Below are 27,603 nucleotides of genomic sequence, written 5' to 3' on the forward strand. Positions count from 1 at the left end.
TTTCTCAATAAAAGGGAGCTGAGGTCACTGGTTGGAACAGGGGCAAGGGGATGAAGATGGTTTACAGAGAGAGCAAAAGATATGAAATGGTTGTTTCGGAAAATTGAGAAAGTGTCTTAAAGCTTTAGAAGAAAGCAGGAATAAGCCTTTGTGATCTTGGATTAGGCAACAGTTTCTCAGATGTGATCGCAAAAGCACAAAAGATAAAAGAAAAAACAGATAAGCAGGACCATATCAAAATTAAAAACCTTTGTGCTACAAACAATACCAAGAAAGTGACAAGAAAACGTTCAGAATGAGAGACTGTATTTGTAAATTATTTATCTGATACAGTATTTGTGTCCAGGATATCTATATGAATATATAAAGAATTTTAACTCAGTAATACAAACAGCCCAAATGAAAAAAAGAAAAAGAGTATCTGAATAGAAGTTTCTCCAAAAATATACAAGTGGCCAATAAACACATAAAAAGAGGCATAATACCATCAGTCATTAGGGAAATGCAAATAAAAACCACAGTGAACCCACTAGAATAGCTATAATAATAAAAAGTACACTAACAAATATTGGCAAGGATGTGAATAAACTGGAACCTCATGCATTCCTTGTGGGAATGAAAAAAATGGTGCAGCCATTTTGGAAAACAATTTGGCAGTTCCTCAAAAAGTATAACATAAAAGAGTTATTATATGACTCAGGAATTAGAGGAATAAAAACATACAACACAAAAAATCTGTGTACACCAACGTCCAGAGAAGCATTATTCACAATAGGAAAAAAATGGAAAACAATGCAAATGTCCATCAACAGATAAAGGACACATAAAATGTAGTACATCTGTACAATGGAATTATTACTTGGCAATAAAAAGAAATGAAATTCTAAGGTCACATATTATAAGCTGGATAAAACATGAAAACAGGAGTTCCCGTCGTGGCGCAGTGGTTAACGAATCCGACTAGGAACCATGAGGTTGAGGGTTCAATCCCTGGCCTCGCTCAATGGGGTAAAGATCCGGCCTTGCCGTGAGCTGTGATTGCAGACGTGGCTCAGATCCTATGTTGCTGTGGCTCTGGCGTAGGCCGGCGGCTACAGCTCCGATTGGACCCCTAGCCTGGGAACCTCCATATGCCGAGGGAGCGGCCCTAGAAATGGCAAAAAGACAAAAAAAACAAAACAAACAAACAAACAAAAAACCCATGAAAACAACAGGCTAACTGAAAGAAGCCAATCACAAAAGATCACATATTGTATGATTCCATTTACATAAAAGATCTAGAATAAACAAATCTATAGAGACAAAAAATAGATTAGTGGTTGTTTAGGGCCGTGGTGGTGGTGATGGTGGGAAATGGGGAATGACTGTTAATGGGTATGGGGTTTCTTTTTTTGTGGGGGGACTAAAATGTTTCAAAATTGGATAGTGGTGATGACACAAAAAAATCTTATATACTTTAGGAGTATACACTCCGTTGTGGCTTGGCAGAGTTCCAGCTGTGGCTCAGCAGGTTAAGAACCTGACTAGTGTCCATGAGGATGTGGGTTCAATTCCTGTCCTCGCTCAGTGGGTTAAGAATCCAGCATTGCTGCAAGCTGTGGTGTAAGTCACAGATGTGGCTTGGATCTGGCATTGCTGTGGCTGTGACATATGCTGGCAGCTGCAGCTCCAATTTGAGCCCTGGCCTGGGTTCTTCCATATGCTGCAGGTGTGGCCCTAAAAAAAAAATTATAGTTGTATACTTTAATGGATGAATTGTACAGTATATGAATTATATCTCAAAGAAAGTGTTAAAAAAGAAATAGTACAGCAGGAATCGACACGACATTGTAAATCAACTATACTCTAATAAAATTTAAAAAGAAAAGAAATAGACAAATTCGTAATTATAGTCAAAGATTTTTACCTTCATACCTCTCTCAGTAACTGGTAGAACAAGATCAGTAAGAGTATAGGTGACTTGAACCCTATTAACCTATCTGACCTTCTTGACATTTATAGGACACGCCACACAGTAACAGCAGAACATAAATTTTTTCAAGTATATACCAAGATAAATCAAATTCTGGGCCTTGTAAAGGACTCAAGACACTTTTATGTCTTCTGACTACAAGTAATCACATTAAAAACAATAACAAAGATAATTAGGAAAACCAACAATAAACTTTGAATAAACTAAAAAATACACTTTTTTTTTTTTTTTGTCTTTTTGCCATTTCTTGGGCCGCTTCTGCAGCATATGGAGTTTCCCAGGCTAGGGGCCAAATTGGAGCTGTAGCCACCAGCCTACACCACAGCCACAGCAACGTGGGATCCGAGCTGCGTCTGTGACCTACACCACAGCTCACAGCAAAGCTGGATCATTAACCCACTGAGCCAGGCCATGGATTGAACCCTCAACCTCATGGTTCCTAGTTGGATTCCTTAACCACTGCGCCACGACAGGAATTCCACTAAACAATACACTTTTAAACAACCCATAAACCAAAGAAAAAAGTCAACAGGGCAAGTACTGAAAGAAAATAGAAATTCATGGTTCCAGCTAAGTGTCTAAATTAGAAAAGAAGAAAGACGAGCTCTTTGGTGACACAGCTGGTTAAGGATCTGGTGTTATCACTGCAGCAGCTTGGGTCGCTGCTGTGGTGTGGGACTGGCCTGGGAACATCCACATGCTGTGAGCATGGCCAAAAAAAAAAAAAAAAAAAAAACCAGACAAAATACCCCCAAACCAAACCAAACCAAACCCCCAAGATGAGAAATCAGTGTTCTCAGTTTCAACCTTAAAAAACTAGAGAAAGAACAACTTGAACCCCAAGTAAACAAAAGAAAGGCAAAAATAAAAACCAGAGCTGAAGAGTTTCTGTTGTGGCTCAGCAGTTAACGAATCTGACTAATATCCATGAGGACTCGGGTTCAATCTCTGGCCTCGCTCAGTGAGTTAAGGATCCAGCGTTGCCATGGCTGTGGTGTACACTGGAAGCTACAGTTCTGATTGTACCCCTAGCCTGGGAACTCCTATATGCTTCAGGTGCAGCCCTAAAAACAAAACAGGTAAAATCAGTGGAATAGATAATAGAAAAACACCAGAGAAAAATCAGTGAAACCAAAGTCAGCTATTTGAGAATATCAATGAACTAGATAAAACTAGCTAGACTGATCTAGAAAAAGTAAAAGAATAAAAAAAAACTGCCAATATCAGAAATGAGAGAGGTGACATCACTACAGATTCTTTTTTTTTTTTTTTGCTTTTTAGGGCCACACCCGCAGCATATGGAAGTTCCCGGGCTAGGGGTCAAAATGGAGCTGCAGTTACCGGCCATGGCCATAGCTACAGCAAAGCCATATCCGAGCTGCATTTGTGACCTACACCACAACTCAAGGCAGTGCCAGATCCTTAACCCACTGAGCGAGGCCAGGGATCAAACCCTCATCCTTATGGGTACTAGTTGGATTTGTTACTGCTGAACCACGACAGGAACTCCACTACAGATTCTAAAGACATTGAAAGGATAAGAGAATATTATGATGAATGTTATTCCAATATATTAGACAGTTTAGATGAGGTGAACAAATTCCTCTAAAGATACAAACTGTCAAAGCTCACTCAAGAAATAAACGAAAATATGCAAAAAAAAAAAAAGAAAGAAAGACAGACAGAAAGAAATAGAAAACTCCAGGAGAATTCTGCACCACTGGGGAATTCTGTCAAATACTGAACAGGAAATAATCCTCACGGTTCCTAGTCGGATTCGTTAACCACTACGCCACAACGGGAACTCCCAGGTAAAACCTTTTTAATTTGAAGTCTTTTAACTATGAACTCAGGCTTCACAATAATCCAACCAATCCACGCTTACCTCTATATTGTCTATACTTAAAAAGTGTCTGATAAATAAAAGTTTTCCAACCCCTGCAACTACTCAGAAGTACTATTTATAAATGATAAATGTATACATACTTATAATGCTTAAATCTTATTTTAAAATGACCAACAAAGAAAATTTTACTCTAGACATATGGTTACTGTGTCAGAGATGAGCACCCTATGGTCCTGGATGCTAAGGAAACATCAGAGATGACTATAAAAAACATTAACTCAATATAATTGTGAATTAAGTGATGCTTATTTTAGGAGGTATTCCAGTTTTATTTCTGGAGCCACTTCATGCCTCCTGTCTTCCACTTGGCTCCAGATCCCTACCTGATAACACATTTTATCCCCAGTTTTAGAGTCAATACAGCAAAAAACAAACTTTGCTCCAGACTGCCTGGGTTTGCATCCTCTTCCATGTACTAGCCATATGATTCCGGACACGACACTTAACCTCTCTGTGCCTTGGGTTCCTCATCTACAAAATGGAATAATACGGTATCTGCTTTATAGGATGCTGCCTATATTAAATGGGCTAATGTGCAGAAGTGCTCAGAATGCTACTGACAGTAAAACAACATTAGCTATTATTACTATCATTATTATTATTAATTTAACTATCAACCCTTACTACAATTAAAATGGAAAGTTGAACTAAAATATGCTACAGAGAACTACCATATGATCCAGCAATCCCACTCCTGGGAATATATCCAGAGAAAACCATAATTCAAAAAGATATATGCACCCCAATGTTCACTCCAGCACTATTTACAATACCCAAGGCAAAGAAGCAACCTAAATATCCATCAACAGAAAAATGGGTAAAGAAGATGTGGTGTGTACGTATCTGTGTTTTATATATATATAAAACGATATATAACAGACTATTAATCAGCCATAAAAAAGAATGAAATAATGCCATTTGCAGCAACATAGATGGATCTAGAGATTGTCATACTAAGTGAAGTCAAAGAGAGACAAATATCATATGATATCACTTATATGTGGAACCTAAAAAAATGATACAGGAGTTCCCATTGTAGCTGAGTGGGTTACGAACCTGACTAGTATCCATCAGATTTTGGGTTTGATCCCTGGCCTCGCTTAGTGGGTTAAGGATCTGGCACTGCCATGAGCTGTGGTGTAGGTCACAGATGCAGCTCGGATCTGGCATTTCTGTGGCTGTGGTGTAGGCTGGCAGCTGCAGCTCATATTTCACCCCTAGCCTGGGAACTTCCATATGTCAAAGGTATGGCCCTAAAACAAAACAAAACTAACCTATTTACAAAATAGAAACAGACCCAAAGACTTTGAAATCAAATTTATGGTTTCCAAAGGGGAGAGGTGGGGGTGGGGTGGGGAGGGATAAATGAGGAGTTTGGAATTTATACATATGCACTATCATATGTAAAAGAGATAATTAGTAACAACCTACTATATAGCACAGGGAACTCTATCAACATTCCCTAACAATCTACATGGGAAAAGAATCTGAAGAAGACATATGTACATGTATAACTGAATCACTCTGCTGTATACCTGAAACTAATACAACACTGTAAATCAACTACACTTCAATAAAAATTTTTTTTAAAAGATCTGCTAGAGAGAGGTAGATTTTTTCCCCCTTTCCTCTCTGTTGTGAAGATACTAAGAAATTAAGATTGGGAGATTAGCTTTTCAGATGGGCGCTGAGTGGTTCTTTGGATCATGTCTGGTAGCTCTGCAGATTATAACAGAACATGGTGGCCCAGAAGGAATGGGCCCCGATGGTGTCACTGAGAGCAACTGGAATAAGACTTGATAACACTGACACTATGAACTTAAAGGAGCCTCTTCTTCGGGGCATCTATGCTTATGGTTTTGAGAAGCCTTCAGTTATTCAGCAGAGAGCTATTATTCCTTGTATGATGTGATTGCTCAAGCTCAGTCAGGTACTGGCAAGACAGCCACATTTGCTATTTCCATCCTGAAACAGTTGGAGATTGAGTTCAAGGAGACCCAAGCACTAGTATTGGCCCCCGCCAGAGAAAAAGAAAACAAAAAGACAGCTTACAGAATGGGAGAAAATAGTTTCAAATGATACAACTGATAAGGGCTCAATCTCTAGAATATATAAGCGACTTATATAACTCAAGAGCAAAAAAGCCAACAACCCAATGGAAAAATGGGCAAAAGACCTGAATAGACATTTTCCCAAGGAAGATGTACAGATGGCCAACCAGCACATGAAAAAATGCTCAACATCCCTGATTATTAGAGAAATGCAAATCAAAACTACCATGAGATACCACCTCACACCAGTCAGAATGGCCATCATTAGTAAGTCCACAAATAACAAATGCTGGAGGGGGTGTGGAGAAAAGGGAACCTTCCTGCACTGTTGGTGGGAATGTAAGCTGGTACAACCACTATGGAAAACACTATGAAGGTACCTTAGAAATCTATACATAGAACTACCATATAACCCAGCAATCCCACTCTTGGGCATATATCCGGACAAACTTTCCTTAAAAAAGACACATGCACCCGCATGTTCATTGCAGCACTATTCACAATAGCCAAGACATGGAAACAAACCAAATGTCCATCGACAGATGACTAGATTAGGAAAATGTGGTATATATATACACAATGGAATACTACTCAGCCATTAAAAAGAATGAAATAATGCCATTTGCAGCAACATGGATGGAACTAGAGACTCTCATCTTGAGTGAAGTTAAGTCAGAAAGAGAAAGACAAATATGATATCACTTATATCTGGAATCTAATATACGGCACAATTAAACCTTTCCACAGAAAAGAAAATCATGGATTTGGAGAAGAGACTCGTGGTTGCCAAGGGGGAGGGGGAGGGGTGGATTGGGAGCTTGCAGTTAATAGATGTAAACTATCGCCTTTGCAATGGATTAGCAATGAGATCCTGCTGTGTAGTGCTGGGAACTCTGTCTAGTCACTTATGAAGGAGCATGATAATGTGCGAAAATAGAATGTGTACGTGTGTGTAACTGGGTCACCATGCTGTACAGCTGAAAAAAAATTGTATTAGGGGAGTTCCTGTCGTGGCGCAGTGGTTAACGAATCCGACTAGGAACCATGAGGTTGCGGGTTCGGTCCCTGCCCTTGCTCAGTGGGTTAACGATCCGGCGTTGCCACGAGCTGTGGTGTAGGTTGCAGACGCGGCTCGGATCCCGAGTTGCTGTGGCTCTGGCGTAGGCCGGTAGCTACAGCTCCGATTCAACCCCTAGCCTGGGAACCTCCATATGCCGCGGGAGCGGCCCAAGAAATGGCAACAACAACAACAGACAAAAAAAAAAAAAAAAAAAAAAAAAAAAAATTGTATTAGGGAAATAACAATTAAAAAAAACAAAAAAAAAGGTTGGGGGATTACTAGGGACTCTCAATCAAATCAGCTACTTTGATCTATTTTACATATCAAGCTCCCATATGAAATTTCCTATGAAAAAAAGAGTTGCCGCACTATGAGTAAATAAAGAAAATGATGTGTGAAAGGTTAGAGGGAGGGAGAGGACGATATGTGGGCCTATGGGGCAGACCTGACTAGCACAGATTTGGGAAGTACTGACATACAGGTGGAAACCTGAAGCCATGGGAACAGAAGAGATCACCTAGGGGCATCTCATAACACCTCAAACACCACTGATTCTACCTTTCACGCAGCAACCCAAGACAGAATGAAACCTTAGCTAACCTCTTTCGAAGTCCTGAGTACTAACCTGATGGGTACTGGGAAGAAATAAAAGTCAAAAGTTCTCAAAAGCACAAAGTCAACAGTCAGTGTTTTCCTTACTTTTGTTATCTCTCTTTTTCACTCTTTTTCAGCCACCCCCACAGCATATGGAAGTTACTGGAGCCAGGAATCAAATATGAGTCAGAGTTGTGACCTACGTCATAGATGCAGCAACAGTGGTTCCTTAACCCACTGCTCTGGGCTGGGGATTGAACCAGAGCCTCCACACAGATAAGCAGGATCATTAACCCACTGTGCCACAGAGGAAACTCCTGTAACTGTATTTTTACATTATCTAAAGTTTATTTTCATTTGAAAGACCCTTACTTTTTTCTAGTTATATTTCAATATATTTAAAGTCCTGAGCTGTATTAATTATGCCCTTTTTTTTCTTTGCTTTTTAGGGCCACATCTTTGGCATACGGAGATTCCCAGGCTAGGGGTCAAACTGGAGCTACAGGTGCTGGCCTACACCACAGCCACAGTAACTTGGCATCTGAGCTGTGTCTGCTACCTATACCACAGCTCATGGCAACACTGGATCCTTAACCCACTGGGCGAGGCCACAGATCAAACCCACATCCTCATGGATACTAAGTCAGGTTGGTTACCGCTGAGTCACAACGGGAACTCCTGCCCCTTTTTGATTAGAACCCCCCACCTTTTTTTGTCTTTTTTAGTGCTGCACCTGCGGCTTATGAAAGTTCCCAGGCTAAGGGTCAAATCGGACCTGTAGCTGCTGACCTACAACACAGCCACAGCAACGCCAGATCCCAGCTGCATCTGTGGTCTACAACACAGCTCATGGCAATGCTAGATCCTTAATCCGCTGAGTGAGGCCAGGGATCGAACTCGCAACCTCGTGGATCCTATTTGGGTTCATTACCACTGAGCCACACGAGAACTCCCTCTTAGAACTCATTCTAATACATAATACAGCTCCATTGTATAAGTTTATGTATGTTAAGTCAATCAATTCAGTTAACTTAATTATTCTGCTAATGGAAAATAAAGCATCTGACAGAATTGGAGTTCCTGCTGTGGAAGTGGGTTAAGAATCCAACTGTGTGGTTTAGGTCACTAGGAGGTGTGGATTCAATCACCAGCCTAGGAACTTCATATGCTGCAGGAGCAGCCACAAAAAAAAAAAAAAAAAAAAAAAAAAAAGAAAGAAAGAAAGAAAAAGAAAATGAGTTCCCGCCCTGACACACAGAAATGAATCCAACTAGGAATCATAAGGTTGCGGGTTCAATCCCTGGCCTTGCTCAGTGGGTTAATGACCCAGCATTGCTGTGAGCTGTGGTGTAGGTCGCAGACTCAGCTCGGATCCGGCGTTGCTGTGGCTGTGGCACAGGCCGGTAGCTGTAGCTCCAATTAGACTTCTAGCCTGGGAATCTCCATATGCCAGGGGAGTGGCCCTAAAAAAAAAAAAAAGGAAAGAAAAAGAAAATGAATGTATTCACCAGAAGTGCTTACACTGCTGGCAGAATTATGAATGATACTTTCCTCTTATTTTTCAAATCTTCTATAATGTGAGCATATTTTTTATTTTAAAAATGTTAAAGGCTGCCTACTTCTTGCCCATATTTTTTAAGGATGCCAGCTGTAGTGCCCTTCTTACACCAAAAGAGGGCAATGACACACTCAATGATAATCTCAAGGCCAAGTAGGAAAAATCCATTCCTGCCAATTCAAATGAGAATGGAGCAAATCTTGATTAACTACTCACTGATTTTTATTACTAAATTTGGGGAAATTTCTTATTTTGATTCCAACATCAACTATTTCCAGAATCATTCTCCAAATTCCCAAACTTTAACCTACTCTCCCAAGTATACACCTCAAAGGAAGATAAATGCTGCTCAAATGCTTATTCTGAAAAAGGATACAGGTGCAAGAAATTTCAAGGTTTAGTAGCCCATCAGTTTTAATTTCATTTTCAAGAATAAACGTCTGAGTTCCCTTTGTGGCTCGGCAGTAAACAAACTCGACTAGTATCCATGAGGATGCAGGTTCCATACTTGGCCTTGCTCAGTGGGTTAAGGATCCAGTATTGCTGTGGCTGTGGTGTAGGCCAGCAGCTGCAGCTCAGATTAGACTCCTAGCCTGAGAACTTCCATATGCTGTGAGTGCAGCCCTAAAAAGACCAAAAAAAAAAAAAAAAAAAAGAATTCTCCAACTAAGGATCCATACATGTTCTATCTTCTGTGCACTGCAAAATTTGTAAATATTTATCTCTAAGTTTTAAATGTGGCTTATGGGGAGCTCCCGTCATGGCTCAGTGGTTAACGAATCCAGCTAGGAACCATGAGGTTGTGGGTTCAATCCCTGGCCTCGATCAGTGAGTTAAAGAGCTGGTATTGCCATAAGCTGTGGTGTATGCCACAGATGCGGTTCGGATCAGTTGTGGCATAGGCTGCAGCTGCAGCTCCGATTTGACCCCTGGCACGGGAACTACCATAGGCCACAGGTGTGACATTAAATAGAAAAACGGAAATGAAGCTAAAACTGTCACTGTCAAAGACAAACACACATGCTTTTGGCCTGGCAGCAGGCCAAATAAATTTTAGGAACCTCTTTCAAGCTAGCACTCCTCTCAAAGACTGTCAGAAAAAAAAATGGTTTTTCCAAAAACAAATGAACCCAAACAAAAAACAGGAGTTCCCGTCCTGGCTCAGCAGTTAACGAACCCAACTAGTATCCATGAGGACATGGGTTTGATCCCTGGCCTTGCTCAATGGGTTAAGGATCCCACGTTGCTGTGGCTGTGGTATAGGCTGGCAGCTACAGCTCCAGTTCAACCCTTAGCCTGGAAACCTCCATATGGCACAAGTGCAGCCCTAAAAAGACAAAAAAAAAAAAAAAAAAAAAAAAAAGTTTTCATTTATTAAAATAACATTCTCCTTGCCTTAAATTTCAGATTTTAAAAGTACAGAAAACAAAACGATATTGACTACCTCTCCCCAACAAAACAGGTAGATCTGAAAATGTGAACTCTGAACTTTTACCCAAAGAATGTAATTAAAGATAATAAATGCAATGCTGAATCATGATGGAAAGGATAAAGATACAAAACTCTAGCTTTAGTTTCCCATCCTTTATTTTTCCCTTCTAGGCCCAACTGGTTATTTGCACATACTGGACTACTTATAATTCTCCAACTAAGAAAATCTAGATTTAACTCTGCAGAAGACATCAGATCCAACCTAAAACTTTATTTTTATTTTTGGTCTTTTTATGGCCGCACCTGCAGCATACGGAAGTTGCCAGGCTAGGGGTCAAATCGGAGCTACGGCTGCCCACTTGCGCCACAGCTACAGCAACACCAGATCCGAGCAGTGTCTGTGACCTATACTGCAGCTCACGGTAATGCCGGATCTTTAGATCACAGGGCCATGTCCTCATGGATACCAGTCGGGTTCATTACCACTGAGCCACGATGGGATCTCCCCAACATAAAACTAAACAAAACAGGAGTAAAAGTTCCTGTGGCACATCGGATTAAGGATCTAGCATTGCCACAACTGTAGCGTGGGTTTGATTCCTGGCATGGGAACTTCTGCATGCCATGGTGAGGCCAAAAAAGAAAAAAAAAAAAAATTAAATAAAACTACTTAATTGCTAATAACTGTGAAAACACAATCAAATTGAAAACATTATTTTATGCCCTTTGTACACATCTGTTTCTACTTCAATCTCTGAAGCTAGTCATGTTGCGGCAATAAGACATTTATCCTATGGTTACGACACACTTGGACCTGTACGCTTCTTTGACAGTCTGTTAAACAATACATGTGAGTGACATGGTTTCAGATGATCGTAACATATGATAAAATTATTTTCTTCTAAAAAAAAGCTGCTACTCTCTAAAATCTTTACCAGTAATAAGCATAAGAAGTTTTAAAATGAATTATTAGGTAACATACACATGCTACTGAGTGTCCCTCATAGAAAAACTGGGAATCTGATCAATAACTGGGACCGCTTTTCTCCCCTCAACATTTACTTTCCTTCCAACATAAAGTCGAAAAGAGTTTAGAGTACCTATATGATGGGTCACTACCTAGATTTTTCCTAGTAATGTCTTATTTTGTTTCTTTTAATATGTATTTTTTGGTTGCACTCACGGCATGCAGTTCCCAGGCCAGGGATCAAAACCATGTGATAGCAGTGACCCAAGCCACAGCAGTGACAACATGGTATCCTTAACTGCTAAGTCACCAGGAACTCCCATTTTTTAAAAAATGTACTTCAAAGTAAATGACAAATATCAGGAAATCTACTTCAGCTTGCATATCATCATCAAAGTTCAATATTTACTGTCTTTCTTTTGATGTTACATTTACACACAATGAAATATACAATACATTCGCTCAATCTGGACACATGCACACACCTATGTAACCCTATCAAACTACAGAACCCTATCACCTCCCCAAAATTTTGTTTCTTTCCAACCAACACTCCAAAATAACCGCTGTTCTGCAGATTCTTTTCCCTATGTAGACTAGTTTGCTTGCTCTACAATTTCACTTAAATGGAATCATACTGTATGAATATTTTCTGTACTGCTTCTTCACTTTTCATAACTTCTGAGATTCGTCCATATTTGTTGCAAGTATCAAAAGAAAACTAGTTATACCACAGGTTAACTATTTCTTTATTGATGAAGAGCTTTGAGCTGTGATGAATAAAACTGCTAAAGACATACAGAAGTGTTTATATGAACACATTTCCATTTCTCTACAGTGGAGTTGCCAAGTTATGAGGCAGGTGCACGTTTAGTTCTCAGAAGAAACTGGCCAACTTTTCTCCAAAGTATCTGTACTATTATGCATTCTTACCAGTAGTTTGAAAGTTTTAGTTGTTCCACAAGCAACATTACGTTATTATCTGCCATCTAGGTGAATGTGTAGTGATATCCAATTTTGATTTTTTTGTGTGTGTGTCTTTTGAAGGCCGTACCCACAGCATATGGAGGTTCCCAGGCTAGGGGTGCAATTGGAGCTGCAGCTGCCAGCTTACACCACAGGCACAGCAACACCAGATCCAAGCCGCATCTGTGACCTACACCACAGCTCAGGACCTTAACCCACTGAACGAAGCCAGGGATCAAACACACAACCTCCTGGTTATTAGTCGGATTCGTTTCTGCTGCGCCGCGACGGGAACTCCGTATTTTGATTTTAATTACATAAAGATGTGATGTTGAACACATTCATTGGACCATTGGTTATTTATATATCTCTTGTAAAATGTCAAGAAATTTTCTGTCCAATTTCCTTTATTGTGCTGTTTGTCCTTTTACTGTTGAAATGTAGTCTTAAATATTTCCTGGACACTAGCCCTTCATCAGATCAGTGTTTTGTAAATACTTTCTCCTAGTCAATGGCTTGCTTGTTTAGTGGTATCTTTTAATGGCCAAGGTTTACCTTTACTGGAGTCTAACTTAGAAATCTTTATTTTATGGCTAGTGCATTCTGTGACCTAAGAAACCTCTTCTATGCTCACGTCATGAAAATACTCTCCTATGCTTGCTTCTAAAAGTTTTATGGGAGTTCCTGTCATGGTTCAGCAGAAATGAACCTGACCCAGTATCCATGAGGACATGGGTTCAATCCCTGGACCTGTTCAGTGGGTTAAGGATCCAGCGTTGCCTCGAGCTCTGATGTAGATTGCAGACGCTGCTTGGATCTGGCATTGCTGTGGCTGTGGCGTGGGCCAGCAGCTATGGCTCTGATTCAACCCCTAGCCTGGGAACTTCCACATGCCATGTGTGCAGCCCTAAAAGACAGGCCTCTGATCCACTTTAGATTCATTTGTGTATGTCAAGCAGGCATTTTGGCAGGCAGAATGATCAGAGGAACCCCTTGGTGTACATCTTACTTGCCTAATACTTCCTTCTGCCCCCAAATATTAGCAGAACCTGTGAATATGATGAGATAGTCACACTTGTATTTAAATATCAGTTATATAAGACCCTGCAGCAGACTGGAGAAAAATTCTCCTGAGAGCTTTGAAGAAGCAAGCTACCATGTGTGAGGAAGGCCATAAGACCAGGATCTGAGTGCAGCCTCTTGGAGCTGAGCATGATCTCCAGCCCAGAGCCAGCAAGCAAGAAAATAGGGATCTGGTCCTCCAACCTCCAGGAACTGAATTCTGCCAATAATCAGTGAAGTTGGAAGAGAATCCTGAGCCTCAGATGTGACCCCAACCCTGATTCATGCCTGTTGATTTCAGAATCTCAGTTTATTTCAGCGTGGCATGATCTGAGCAGAGGATCCAGCTATAACCTGTGTCTGGACTCCTGATCCATCAGAAACTGAGATAATAAAGTTGTGTTACTTTAAGTTGCTAAGATTTTGGTCATGTGTTATTTCTGAATTTTCCATTTCTTTGATCTGTTGACTCTTTTGCAAGTTTCATAATTTTTATTATTCTTTTATTATCTGTAGGGTCTGAAATAACCCCCCTTTCATGACTGATATTGGTAATTTGTGGGGTTTTTTTTGTCATTCAAGAAATCAATTTTTTTAATCTTTTTCAGGAATCAAACTTTGGCTTGGCTATTTTTGGCTTCCATTAATACTGCTCTTATCTTTACTTCCTTCCTTCTACTCACTTTGGGTTTACTTTACCTTCTTTTTCTAGTTTAAGTTGAAACTTAGATCACTGAAATTAGATATTTTTCTTTTCTAATACAAACATTTGAAGTTATAATTTCCCTTTCAGCACTACACTGCAAAGGTTTGATATACTGTATTTTTATTGTCAGTTTAAAACATTTAAAATTTTTCCTTAGAATTTCTTTTTTGAGCTATAGACTACATAAAAGTGACTTGCTTAACTTCCAAATATTTGGAAATTTCCCCAGGTATTTTATTTTCATTGTTTAAAAATTTAATTTCATTATGATCTTAGAACATAGTTTGTATTTTAACTTTTTAAATTTGAGTTGTTTGAGGGCTATTATCTATATTGGTGAATGTATATGTTGTGCATTTGAAAAAGAACGTGGTTATGTTTCTGTAGGGCACTGTGTTCTATAAATATCATGTAGGTCAAAGTAGCTGACTGCACTGTTCAGATCTTTGTATGTATGTAGAGTTGGTTCATCAACTGCTGAGAAAAGTATTAAAACCTGCAATTATGATTAAAGAACTGCCTACTCCTCCCTTATATTTGTCAGTTTTTGCTTTATTTATTTTGATGCTGTTATTAGGCACATACACACTTACAAGTGTCAGGATATCCTGGTATCTTTTATCATATCACTTTTTATTTCTGGTACTATTTTTTTTTTATTTCTATGCCTACTTTTGCATGGCATATATATATATATATTTTTTTTTTGGCATACCTTTTCCATGCACTTACCGTCAATTTATGTGTCTTTAAATTTAATATGCATCTTTTACAGTCAGCATATAGTTAGGTCTTACATGTTTATGCAGTCTGTCACACTGACTGTAGTCTTGAGTCCACTAACATAATGATGTGACTGCACAGTCTCTCACTTTATTACCATGTTACCTGTCTTTCCTTTGTATGTGTCATTTTTCTTACCTTTTGTTTCAGCAATGTGACTAAGATATATGGTGCAGGAAAGGGTTAACTCAGCAGTTCTGGGATGCTAAATCCCTGAATATGCCAAAGAAAGGTCTATCTTCAGGACTGGCTCTTGGGAGTCCTTGGAATATTCTGGCTGATAACTGTTTTTCATGCCTGGGGCTTTGGGCCATGCTGTCCCAGCGTGACTGCTTAAGTCGATCCTAAGAATATGATTTATGGCAAACACCTGCTTCTGCTCTGGGTGGCTTGGGTCTGAGTAGCTAAGGTCAGTTATGTGAGTATTGCACGTCACCCTGAACACCCAGGATGAGATGAGCTTCCTAGTTGGCAACACTCAGCACATGCCGTCATATATCACTGATGGGAGAATGAAGGACAGCCCTGTGTGACTCTACTAGACAGCTGGAAGCTTGCACCTAGTTCCTCCTGGACTTTATCCCATGTGCCTTTCCCCCTTTGCCAATTCTTTTTTTTTGGCAGGGGGAGGCTTTTCAGGGCTGCACCATGACATAAGGAAATTCCCAGTCTAGGGGTCGAATTGGAGCTACAGCTGCTGACCTACACCAGTTCACAGCAATGCCGGATTCTTAACCCATGGAGTGAGGCCAGGGACTGAACCTGAGTCCTCATGGATACTAGCTCATTTCCACTGAGTCATGACAGGAACTCCTCCCTTTGCCAATTCTAATGTGTCCTTTTTATTGCAATAAATCGTTAATGGTGAGAATAACAGCTTCCGAACCTTCTGAGTCCTGGTGAATCACTGAGTCTGTCAGTGGTCTTGGGAACCCCTAACACATGTACCAAGGTATGGTTTTCTTTGTCCTTATCCTAGTAGGTGTTTGCTAAGCTTTTTTAATAAGGTAAGTGTGTTTTTCATAAAATTTGAGGTGGGCTTTTTTTGCCATTTTATTTTCAAATATGTTCTTCTCCAGCCTCTCACTTTTCTCTCTTCTAGGACTCCAACTATATGAATTACATCTTACAATATTGTCCCAAAGGTGTCTGAAGCTTAGTGATATTTTTCCTTTCTGTTCTTCAGGTTGGATAGTTTCCTGTTCATCTGTCATTAAGTATATTTGACTCTTCAATTGTTTGTTTTACTATTTAGCCCACTTGGTGAGTTTTTATTTCAGCTGCTGTATTATACAGTTCTAGGACTTTCACTTCACTCTTTTTTGTTTCTATTTCCCAGTTGAGATTTCCTTTGTTTTCATTCAATGAAAGAGTATTTTCCTTTACTTCAAAAGAGCAGTTATAATAGCTGCCTAAAACCGTGTCTCAATTCTAACATATGAAGTTAGTTTCTGTTGGTTGTCTTTTTTTTCCTTCGGATTGGGTTATATTTTCCAGGTTTTTAAAATATTGTATAGTTTTAGATTTTATCTTGGACATTGTGAATACTAGGCTGTATAGCCTCTGGACTCTGTTATATTCCTCTGGAGAGTACTAACACTTCTGTTTCAGTATGCAATTAAATTTGGTTGGACCCAAACTACAAACTCTTGTTTTTTGGGCAATATCTCAAATCTTAGTTCACTTCCTTTATCTTTAGCTATGGTTCAGGGATTAAACAGAAGTTTATACAGAAAGCTAATACTCAGAATTTTAGGCTTGCACTCTCTAGATCTCTGCTTTCTAAGATTTCTCCTCCCCTCACTGTCCAGTGGTCAAATGGCTGTGATTGACTGGAATTCTGTCCTCTAATAAGTTTTCTATGAAAGTTTTAACCAACCTTCCAAATGCCAACTTCAGCCTTCCTCTGGCTAAAAGCAGTTAAAATAGAAATTACCTTCATGTTGTTTTTTCTTAGAAGTGTCGGCCCTTTTCAAGAATCTGCCCATTTTTCACTCATTTTCCAGTGCTTTCAGGTCTCCCTCCCTGCCCCCACAATTTTGTGCAGAATATACAGTCACATGCACAAAGGTCAGGTCAGGTAAAAGCATACTTGGCCATAAAAATCCTTGTGATCTTGTTCTTAAAAATTTACTTCAGGAGTTTCTGTTGTGGCTCAGCGATAATGAACCCAATTAGTACCCATGAGGACAAGGATTCAATCCCTGACCCTGCTTAGTGGGTTAAGGATCTGGTGTTGCCGTGAGCTGGGGTGTAGGTCGCAGATGCGGCTTGGATCTGGCGTTGCTGTAGCTGTGGTGTAGGCCAGCAGCCACGTCTCCAATTTGCCCCCCAGCCTGGTAACTTCATATGCTGTGGATGTGGCCCTAAAAAGACATACAAAAAAGTTTTACTTCAGATTTACTGTGTGTAGGTATACAGCGATTCACTTTTTTAAAAAAATTAAAGTACAGTTTATTTACAATGTTGTGCCAATTTCTGCTGTACAGCAAAGTAACCCAGTCATACATACATATACATACACACACACACACACACACACACACACACACACACACACACACATATACACATTCCCTTTCTTTTATCATCTTCCTTCATGGTCTATCCCAAGAGACTGGATATAATTCCCTGTGCTATACAGTAGGACTAGATTCACTTTTATAATACTAAAATAAGTATGATTCTGAAAACCTTGTTTTCTAACTTTTTTTTTCTACTTTAGGCATTCATCATATAATAAAAACTCTATGTTCAATAATGTAGTTTTTATTAATAATAAAATATGAAAATCTTCACATAACAGAAGAAACTCCAACTCTGACAGCAAAGTGACAGTAACTAGAAAAATAATGCACATACCCAGAAGTGAAACTGATAAGAAGTGCAACAATGACACTAGAGAAATATCTGCATGTTTGTAAAAACAGACAAGTACAAGGATGTTAACTTCAGCATTGTCTATAACAGTAAAAAAACAAACAAAAAAGAAAATAATCCAAATCCCTAATCAAAAAGGGATGTTACACAGTAATAAAATGGATTACTACAAACTGTTAAAATAAAATTATAGATATTTCAACACGAAAAGAGTTAAAAAAAAACTAATGTTGAATTAAACAAGTTGTAAAACAAAGATGCTAATATCAATAAAGCTTTAAAAGCACAAAAAATCACACATACACACATTCAAAGTATAGTAGAAGGATGTTATCAGCTTCACAATGGTGGTTACCCCCGGGGAAGGGAGAAGAGGGAGTGGATCTGGTGGTAATCCAAGGGTCCTTTAGTTTGAAAGCAAATATGACCATTAATTAACAATTAATAGAAGTTAATTCTAACATATGGAGCTACAAGTGTATGTATTTTTGTACTTTATATTTTCCATTTCTTTAAAAAAACAAACCCTCAACCTGCAACAGCTCTGATATTTGACTGCACAGAGATAACATACTCCACAACCTGTAATGGTTAAGGCACTGAGATATCCGCCACTGTCATAAACAGCCCTACAAGGATCACCTCTGTAATTGTTTTTCCACATACATTCTTTTTTTCCCTTAGAATACATTTCAAGAAACTAATCTGCCAGGTCAATTTCAGGTCTTTGTTACAAAACGCCAAACTGCCTTCCAGAAAAGTTTTAACAACTTACATACCTATCACCAAACTATATACCTGACTATTTCCTTGGATTCTTTTTTTTTTTTTTTTTCTTCAAACTCTTTATTTTGGCCAAGGCATGTGGAATTCTCAGGACAAGGATCAAACCGGAGCCACAGCAGCAACGAGCCACTGCAGTGAGAATACACGATCCTTAACTTGCTGCACCACAAGGGAACTTTCCTTGCATTCTTCCCAATCTGAATACTAAAATCCAAAAAACTATTTTCATCCAATTAGGTGTATGAGTCAGGGATCTAATTTTCTCTAGACGATTAGTCATATACTATAGATCACACCATAAGTACTCAAAAGCTAACCACAACATCATCAAAAACTTAGGCCTCATTAGGAACTTGTATACAATATACCATAAAATAGCAAAAAGAAAAATAAAATACCATTATTTTTTTCATTGTTCCTTTTGCCTATTTTCCCCAACAACTTTAAGCAGGACATAAATACAGAACTGATATTACTTTAGAAAGGAAAACTACTCAGATATACTACTCAGAGACTGACATACTTTACTGTAGTTTGTATTTGAAAAGACTTCCTTATAATGTAAGGCAATTTTTAAAGGTTTTCAATTCTGAAACCTGCAAAAGAAGACCTTTTGGCTTCTTGGTCTAATTGTACTAGTCTTCTTTAATTATCATTTAAACATACCTACTAATCACAGAATTTAGTCAGGGACAAATATCCTAAACTGCCACACCACTTTTCAATCTCTCACACTAGATTACATAACTCACTTGAGATTTACCAATAATTAGTACTTACACAGTACTTTACTCACTATAAAGCCATGAAGCAGGGCAAAATAATTACTACCATATCAACAAAGGAAGACACTGAACCAATGCAGCTAGCTGTCTACATCAACACTATGGCAGAAATTTAGGCACTGGATTGTCTAATTTCGATACGCCTTGTCACTCAAATGAATTTAACAATTATGACAAAAACTCATGAAGCCAGAATACACCACAGTTAGAGAATTGTAACTGGAGTTATACTGATGATTATCTACTTCAATGTCCTCAGTTTACAGATAAGAAAACTGAGGCCCCCAAAGGTGATGTAACTTAATTGTTTGAAGTCATACTTCTAGACAACACAAAGGAACAATTAAAATCCAGCTCTTTTTTTTCTTGCTTTTAGGGCCGCGCCTGCTGCATATGGAGGTTCTCAGGCTAGGGGGCAAAAATCAGAGCTGTAGCTGCCAGCCTAAGCCACAGCCACAGCCACAGCCACACAGGATCCAAGCCACTTTTGCGACCTACACGGAAGCTCACGGCAAGGCCGGATCCCTGACCCACTGATCAAGGCCAGGGATTGAATCTGCAGCCTCATGGATACTAGTCGGGTTCATAACCCCTTGAGCCACAATGGGAACTCCAGTTTTTTAAAGTGAAATTTATTTCCACTGTGCTGCAACAGGAACTCCCCTAGAATTCAACTCTCTTTAATCTAAGCTCAATAATCTTCAACAACTAAAGTATAACAACTACCCTTAACTGCCATTTCAAATTTTTTGAGTTTATAAAAAAGCCTCAAAGATAATTATTAACAATTCATTGGCCGACAAATAATTATTTAGTGCCCTACTTCATAAGCCGGGTCTTTTCTTGGTGCTAAGTGAATGTTTGCTAAATACTAGACAATGAGTTATCTACATTTTCATATGTAACCCTCACACTATTATTATAAAGTAAACACATTATCTTTAAGGATTAAAACTTAGTAAGATTAAATAATCTCCTCATGGTCCTTAAGTAAAGAAATAGCTTAAGAAGTAAACGGTGCCCTTCTGCTGCAGGCACTGAAGGGAGCAGCCATGGTGCTGGGGCACCCCATGGCTATGGACCTCAGGGTGACCCAGAACACAAGCAAGACAAGGCACAGTTGTGATCGGGGCACCTCGCCAAGCAAAGCAAGTTACTGCAAGATAAGATCTGAGAGATGTGTGGCTTTGTTCTTTACAAGTGGTGCCCCGGCAGGAGGAGCTGAGGAGTGTTCCAGATGCCATGTGAGGAAAAGTGGCTGCTAAGACTGCTGAGCCCCCTTTTCACTCTGTAATTAAAACCTGTAATTAAAAAAAAAGTAAATGACAGGAGTTCCCTGGGGGCTCCGTGGAAACAAATATGACTAGGAACCATGCAGTTGCAGGTTCGATCCCTGGCCTCGATCAGCGGGTGAGGGATCCTGGGACAAATTTGATTCCTGGAAACTTCTGCATGCCATGGGTGCAGGCAAAAAATTAAAAAAAAAAAAAAAAAAAGTAAACAGTATAATCTCACTTATATACTAACAAAAACCCATTTTTCTTTCATTTTATTTTATTGTCCCCACATGCAGCATGTGGAAGTTCCCAGGACAGGGACAGAACCTTTGCCATAGCTGCAACCCCAAGCCACAGCAGTGACAACACCAGATCCTTAACCTGCTGGGCCACCAGGAAACTCGTTTTTTTTGTTATAAATATAACTCTATATGATTTAATTTAGAAAAGGGATATACTAGAGTTCCTGCTGTGGCTCAGTGGTAATGAACCTGATTAGTACCCATTAGGATGTAGGTTTGAGCCCTGGCCTCACTCAGTGGGTTAAGGATACAGCGTTGCTATAAGCTGCAGCGTAGGTAGCAGAATCAGCTTGGATCTGTCATTGCTGTGGCTGTGCTGTAGCCCGGCAGCTACAGCTCCAATCTGACCCCTATCCTGGGGACTTCCATGTGCCACAGGTGCAGCCCTAAAATAGGAAGGGATGTACTGTTTAAAAGGTTTAGAAAATCAAAGAGACTTAAGTAGCACCTAATACTGACCATATAGTAAGGGTAGAACTTGGTACTGGATTAGAGGTTGTGGATCCCCTTCTTTATATATCCTTTTTTCTTTTCTTCTTCTTCTTTTTTTTTTTTTTTTTGTCTTTTTGCCATTTCTTGGGCCACTCCAGTGGCATATGGAGGTTCCCAGGCTAGGGGTCTAATCAGAGCTGTAGCTGCCAGCCTACGCCTGAGCCACAGCAACGCAGGATCTGAGCCTCGTCTGCGACCTACACCACACCTCACGGCAACGCCGGATTGTTTACCCACTGAGCAAGGGCAGGGATCGAACCTGCAACTTCATGGTTTCTAGTCGGATTTGCTAACCACTGCGCCAAGACAGGAACTCCATATATCCTTTTTTCATTACATTTTCTAAAACCTCAGAATAGAGAGCTTTTGAAGTAACTGTTAACTGAAGTCCAACAGCTAGGAAAGTAAGTCAAACAAACAGGAGACAAGGGGAAAGGCTTCTAATACTATGTGAGTTTGCCTGAAGAATTTTTTTTGTCTTCTCTAGGGCCGTACTACCGGCATACGGAGATTCCCAGGCTAGGGGTCTAATCTGAGCTGTAGTTGCCAGCCTACACCAGAGCCACCGCAATGCTGGATTTGAGCCGCATCTGCAACCTACACCACAGTTCACAGCAATGCTGGATCCTTAACCCACTGAGCAAGGCCAGGGATCGAACCCCAAACCTCATGGTTCCTAGTCAGATTTGTTCACCACTACGCCACGACGGGAACTCTGGCCTGAAGAATATTAAATAAGGTCCAAAGTTTAAGAATGCATAAGTTCTCTTAAGTATTAATGGCAAAATTGTACTACAATAATGGTTACCTACTTTCAGAGCATAAATTCTCTGTGGTATAAGATCAAATTAATTAAAAGTTTCATTTATTACCTTTCCCAGCAGGAATTCCTTTATCTTTGATTGCTAAATAGATTTTACAAGGCCCACAGCAAAAAACTCAAGTGCTAAGCAGTGATACTACTATGGAAATTTTAAAATAAGCTCTGGAAATAAATAAGAGTCTAATGATATTCTTCTCTTTTTCTTTTTCTTTTTAGAGCCGCACCTGTGACATATAGACGTTCCCAGGCTACGGGCTGAATCGGAGCTACAGCTGAGGCCTATGTCACGGTCATGACAGATTTGAGCCATACCTTCGACCTATACCACAGCTTATGGCAATGCTGGATCCTTAACCCAATGAGTGAGGCCATGGATCCAACCTGGGTCCTCATGGATACTAGTTGGGTTAATTACCACTGAGCCATGACAGGAACTCTCTAATGATATTCTATTTTTTTTATTTTTTTTATTTTCCCACTGTACAGCAAGGGGATCAAGTTATCCTTACATGTATACATTACAATTACATTTTTTCCCCACCCTTTGTTCTGTTGCAACATGAGTATCTAGACAAAGTTCTCATCTAATGATATTCTTAAAAGCAGCAACCCCCCTTGGGCCAATCTAGGAAAGGAGAACCTTGAAAAAACTGGAGCATAAATTTTTTAAAGGGGACGATGTAACAAGTGGCCTATTCCTTTGGGAATTAATTGTATAAGAAAACCACATCAAGTAATCATTAAAAAATCTAGGAGTTCCTGTTGTGACTCAGCAGGTTATGACCTTGACTAGTATCCACGAGGATGCGCATTCCATCCCTGGCATCGCTCAGTGGCTTAAAGGATCAGGCATTGCTGTGGCTGTGGTGTAGGCTGGCAGCTACAGCCTAGGAACTTCCATATGTCACAGGTTTGGACCTAACAAGTAAAAAAAAAAAAAAAAAAAAAAAAAACAATAAACCCAAACCCAAAAAACTACCTTTCCCCATTATGCAATGTGTTTTTATTCTAGCTAAAATTTCAGTGATAAAAATCAGAAACTAGGGAAAATGGCACTCTGATAAGTAATTAATCATAGCAGAACCACATGCAGTATTTCTAATGTAATCCATTACCTGAGAAGTCTGTCAGAAGTCTTGCTAAGACATGCTTGTTTACCAGTTCGGTCTTGCTAAGGCTGGAAGTAATATCTACACTAGCAGTTTCTTTGTTAAGAGTGGGCTTCTTGGAAATTCCAAGATCAGATCCAGTCTTGACATCTTTGTGTTGTAGGATATCACATGATCTCTGTGGCCAAGATGATTCTGGAGCAAATGTTAAAGTCGGCTTGAGTATTTCTTCAGGAGAGTCTACTTTATCCTGTGCAGAAGCGAACTTCTCAATCTTCCTTTCACTCAATTCTTTAAGGGCTCTGATTGTGAGCTGTTCCTGTTCTAAGTCCAGAGAGGCTGTTGGAGTAAGCTGGGTAGAGAGAATATCCAGAAGTTCACTCCTATCTGTTTCTTTGCTTTGTTCACTGTATTTGCTTTTTACGTTTTTAATTTCAGAACCACCTGACTCACTTTCATGCAAAACATCTGCAGAATTTGTTTTTAAGTCCTCAGTTTTCTCTGATACTGCTTCAAAGGTACTTCCTTCACCTTTACCTAGTATTCCTTTCTCTCTGGTTTCTGAAAAGGCTGCTATCAGGTCCTCTGGGGAAGAATCATCTATATCTTTAACACTTTTTTCATGCAATGACTCCAAAGAGGCAGAGGCTATCACATTTAGTGAGAATTCTGTCTTATCGTTAAAAACATTTGGAGACTCTGCTGAAGGAAGTTTTGGGTTCTCAGCTGCAACAGGCATTGCAGGAGCAACTACACTCATAAGATGAGACTGCTTCACCTCTTCTGAGATAAAATTCCTATCAGGTACTTGTGAACATGGTGCCTCACTGCCAGGTCTCCTTTGAAGAATATCAGGCTGAACTTGTGGCTCAGAGTCACTGACTGACCCTTCAAAGTTTCCAGATATTTTGTCTTCCCTATTACAATTAAGAGTCTCTTTGATTTCTCTTTCATCTGTTTTTACAACAGCACTTGGAATGGGAACAGGTTTTTCAGTCTGAATTTTGTTGCTTTCAAATGAAGTATCAGCTGTGATGTCCTCTATTACTGTGTCATCAGACTCACCAGAACTATCAGCCTCTGTCATTTCCCCCAACACAGAGGTCTGCCAATTCATTTCATCATTTTTCAAGTGGCCATCAGGTAAAACCACTTTCACTGTGGCCACTCCAGAACCCAGAGAGACACGTTTCTCAAATGGAGATCCAGGTAACTCTGCAACTGTGTCATCTCTTTTCTGTACACTGCCTTGCACACCTTTGGTATTGATTTCCTGCATGGAAACAGAGTCTGGCATAGCATTTTCCTGTGGGAGAGACATTTCTGCCCAATCGCCTGTTGGTTTAGGGACAGCAGTGCTCCCATCAATAGAACATACAGGAATTTTCTGATGAGTGTTGGTTTTAAGATTTGCAACCGGAATTTCTGAATTATATTCACTCGTGTCTAGTCCTGTAGTTTTTGTGATGTAGTCAGACTTAGCACTCTGCTGTTTCACTTGGGAAACCAAATCCCAAGTCAGTATTTCATTAGTAAAGTTATGCATATCATTCACACATCTAGACACCTCCTCCAATGCTGCAGTTGTGTGTGAAAACTGTCTAGTGAGCAACCCAGAGGCTGGGTAATGCCCCGCTTCCTTATTTCTCAGTGGAAATACTTTGTCCTTGGACTCTGAAATGTCTGCATGTGATTCTCTATCAGTATGCACTGCCCAGCTACCAAAGTCATTTGCACTTTCCTTATATGTGTCTTTAAATTCTTTGTCAAATGCTGCTTTGTCAATAATTACTTCAAATGGTGATTCCGGGGAATCCTTTTCAATAATACCACCCCCTGAAACTTCAGAGGGGGATAAAGAATATGTACAAATGCCTTCTGCTTCAGACTGTTCCGTGGGTAGTTTCTGGGATGTTGGCAAAGTGAACTTGTCATCAGCATCCAAGGAAGTTTTATCATTGCAACTTGGTACCTCATTTGGGTTCTTGGGCTCCTCATCTTTATTTATTTGCTGTTCCTTTTGACCAACTTCCTTTGAGAGAAAAGCAGGACGAGCTGGGAAACTGGCTGGAACGGAAGGACGGTCACAGTGAACTCCTTCTGCAACAGAAACTGGGGAGTCTGCTATGTCTCTACTCGTCTCCTGAGGCTTTTCCATCTTTTTCACATCTAGAAGAGCCAAGCCGTCTTTTCCTTCTTTGGCTAAAATAGGCTGGCTGCCTAACACTTTACTTTTTTCTCCATGTAGTACTGTAAGGTCAGTATAATGTATTTCAGAAGATGAAAGAAAGGAGGAAGTCATAATTTCTGAAGGTGGCTCATCAGAGCAAAGAGAGCTCAATTCCTCTACGGTCAGAATTTGAAAGAAAAAAAATTGTTTACCAGGTACATTTACACATTAGCTGGTCAGGCCAAGCAGCATGCTTTTTATTTTTAAATTCATATATATACACACAGGATGTATATATACACACACATAAAGAAGTGAGGAAACAACGATCCACAGTTTTAAGACATGCATAAAATTGCCAGCAATGAAACAGAAGGCGTGTCATGCCACAAACTGCAAATGACAACAAGTTTTCATGACAAAATACTTTTCAGTCTACTCTTCCCCTTTAACAGCAAAGCGTAAAGAAGGGTATAAGACAGGATAATTTGGGGAAATGTTTTTGTCCTTTGGTATTTGGTAGAGCTCTTCAAAAGAATCAATGTAATCTATATAAAACAACTTGATTATTATGAAGTACTGATATGTTCTCATGTAGGTGGAACAATTCAGAACACACTGCTTCTATAAAACCACTGTTAGAGTTTGACAAGCTGAAAAGGAAAAAAAGAAGTGATCAGAGTTCTCTTTGATTTTCAGGAGATACAGGGAACCCTCCTGCCTAAAAATCAGGCTAGAAGTATTCTATTCCAACCACAAGGAAGATGGTCCCAGGTACAGATGCCCTCAATGTTTTAAACTAAAGGTACTGAAAAGGCTGGCCTGCTCCAAAACCTCTTGTACTCACTCGCCAATTTAAACAAAACTGAACTGTGTAAATTGATTTTCTTTATTAAAAAGAGTAAACACCAGGGAGTTCCCTTGTGGTCTAGCAGTTAGGACTCAGCACTTTCACCACTGCAGCCCACGTTCAATCCCTGGTCTGGAAACTGAGATCCCCTATCAAGCCGCTTCACATGGCAGCCAAAGGTTGGAGGGAGAGAGTAAACTCCAGAAATTCTTTTAAAACAGAAAATATCCTCCTGAAAGTAATACCTTAATTACTGCAGTTTTTAATACCAGAGTAGCCATTGATTTACTACATTTTTTTCCCAACTTTCCAATCTAGCAAGTTTTTTACTGGGGAAAAGATCAAAACAACTGTCCCAAGGGAAGGCACCATCCTTACACACTGCTGTATCTGTGGAGGTGGTACAAAGTAGGTCTTAAATAGTTCCAAATGAATGAATTAATGATTCGGCCTGCTGAGGTGAGACCAAAGTAGGCTCAGGAGAGCAATGCCTTCCTTGAGTATGAATGGGTAATCGGGACGATGTAAAAGAAAAAAACCTTTGGGATTACTTTTATTCAGCTTATATTCTTTTTCATGTTAGAATCTGAATTATAGTAAGACAAAAGCAAAATTATGACTTAATTAAAAACGATTCTATAAAGGTGAAAAGTAAAAATCAAATATCTTACTGCAAGAAATAAAATTCCACTATTATAAAGAATGTTTCCAAAATGCTACATAAAGTTCCTCTATTTCAACACATCACTGAAATTTGATGCAATTGTTCCCTGACCTTTAGAATATTTAACTGTAATCTGGGGAAAAAGTCTTTGTAAATTGAGGGAAAATAGTTAAAGTGTGGTGGTACAAACTGTACCAGTGAGACAGAAGTAAGCTGTAATTCATACTTAGTTCTAATGCAGTGTACATGGTTTGCACCTATCATTGTATAATATGGATACTCAGCAAGATTGGATTATGGATAAATGAGGCTCACCAGTGCAGGCTAAAAGGTTTAAAAACCTGATATTTAAAGAAATATGGGCTACATTTAAATCAGAAATATTCCACAATCTGAGCTATGTATTGTT

General features: G+C 39.5%; 1 protein-coding gene across 5 annotated transcripts in view; it reads right to left on the bottom strand.

The window, feature by feature from the left end:
* Positions 1–27,603, bottom strand: part of RTN3 (reticulon 3) — a 64,950-nt gene that overhangs the window by 12,009 nt on the left and 25,338 nt on the right. The window contains exon 3 of one of the 5 annotated variants that reach the window (XM_021082903.2): positions 23,517–25,577. The exons of 2 other annotated variants lie outside the window; for them this stretch is intronic. In XM_021082903.2, coding sequence (XP_020938562.2) covers positions 23,517–25,577 — 2,061 coding nt within the window. Of the gene's footprint in view, positions 1–23,516; positions 26,334–27,603 lie in introns of all 5 variants that reach the window. 2 more of the 5 variants (XM_085010841.1, XM_085010842.1) reach the window with 2 other exon arrangements.

The sequence above is a fragment of the Sus scrofa genome, chromosome 2 (genome assembly GCF_054392235.1).
Source record: "Sus scrofa isolate SSC_HxYL_T2T_F1_AM1 chromosome 2, Sscrofa_HxYL_maternal_Yorkshire_Landrace_v2.0, whole genome shotgun sequence".
Lineage (NCBI taxonomy): Eukaryota > Metazoa > Chordata > Mammalia > Artiodactyla > Suidae > Sus > Sus scrofa.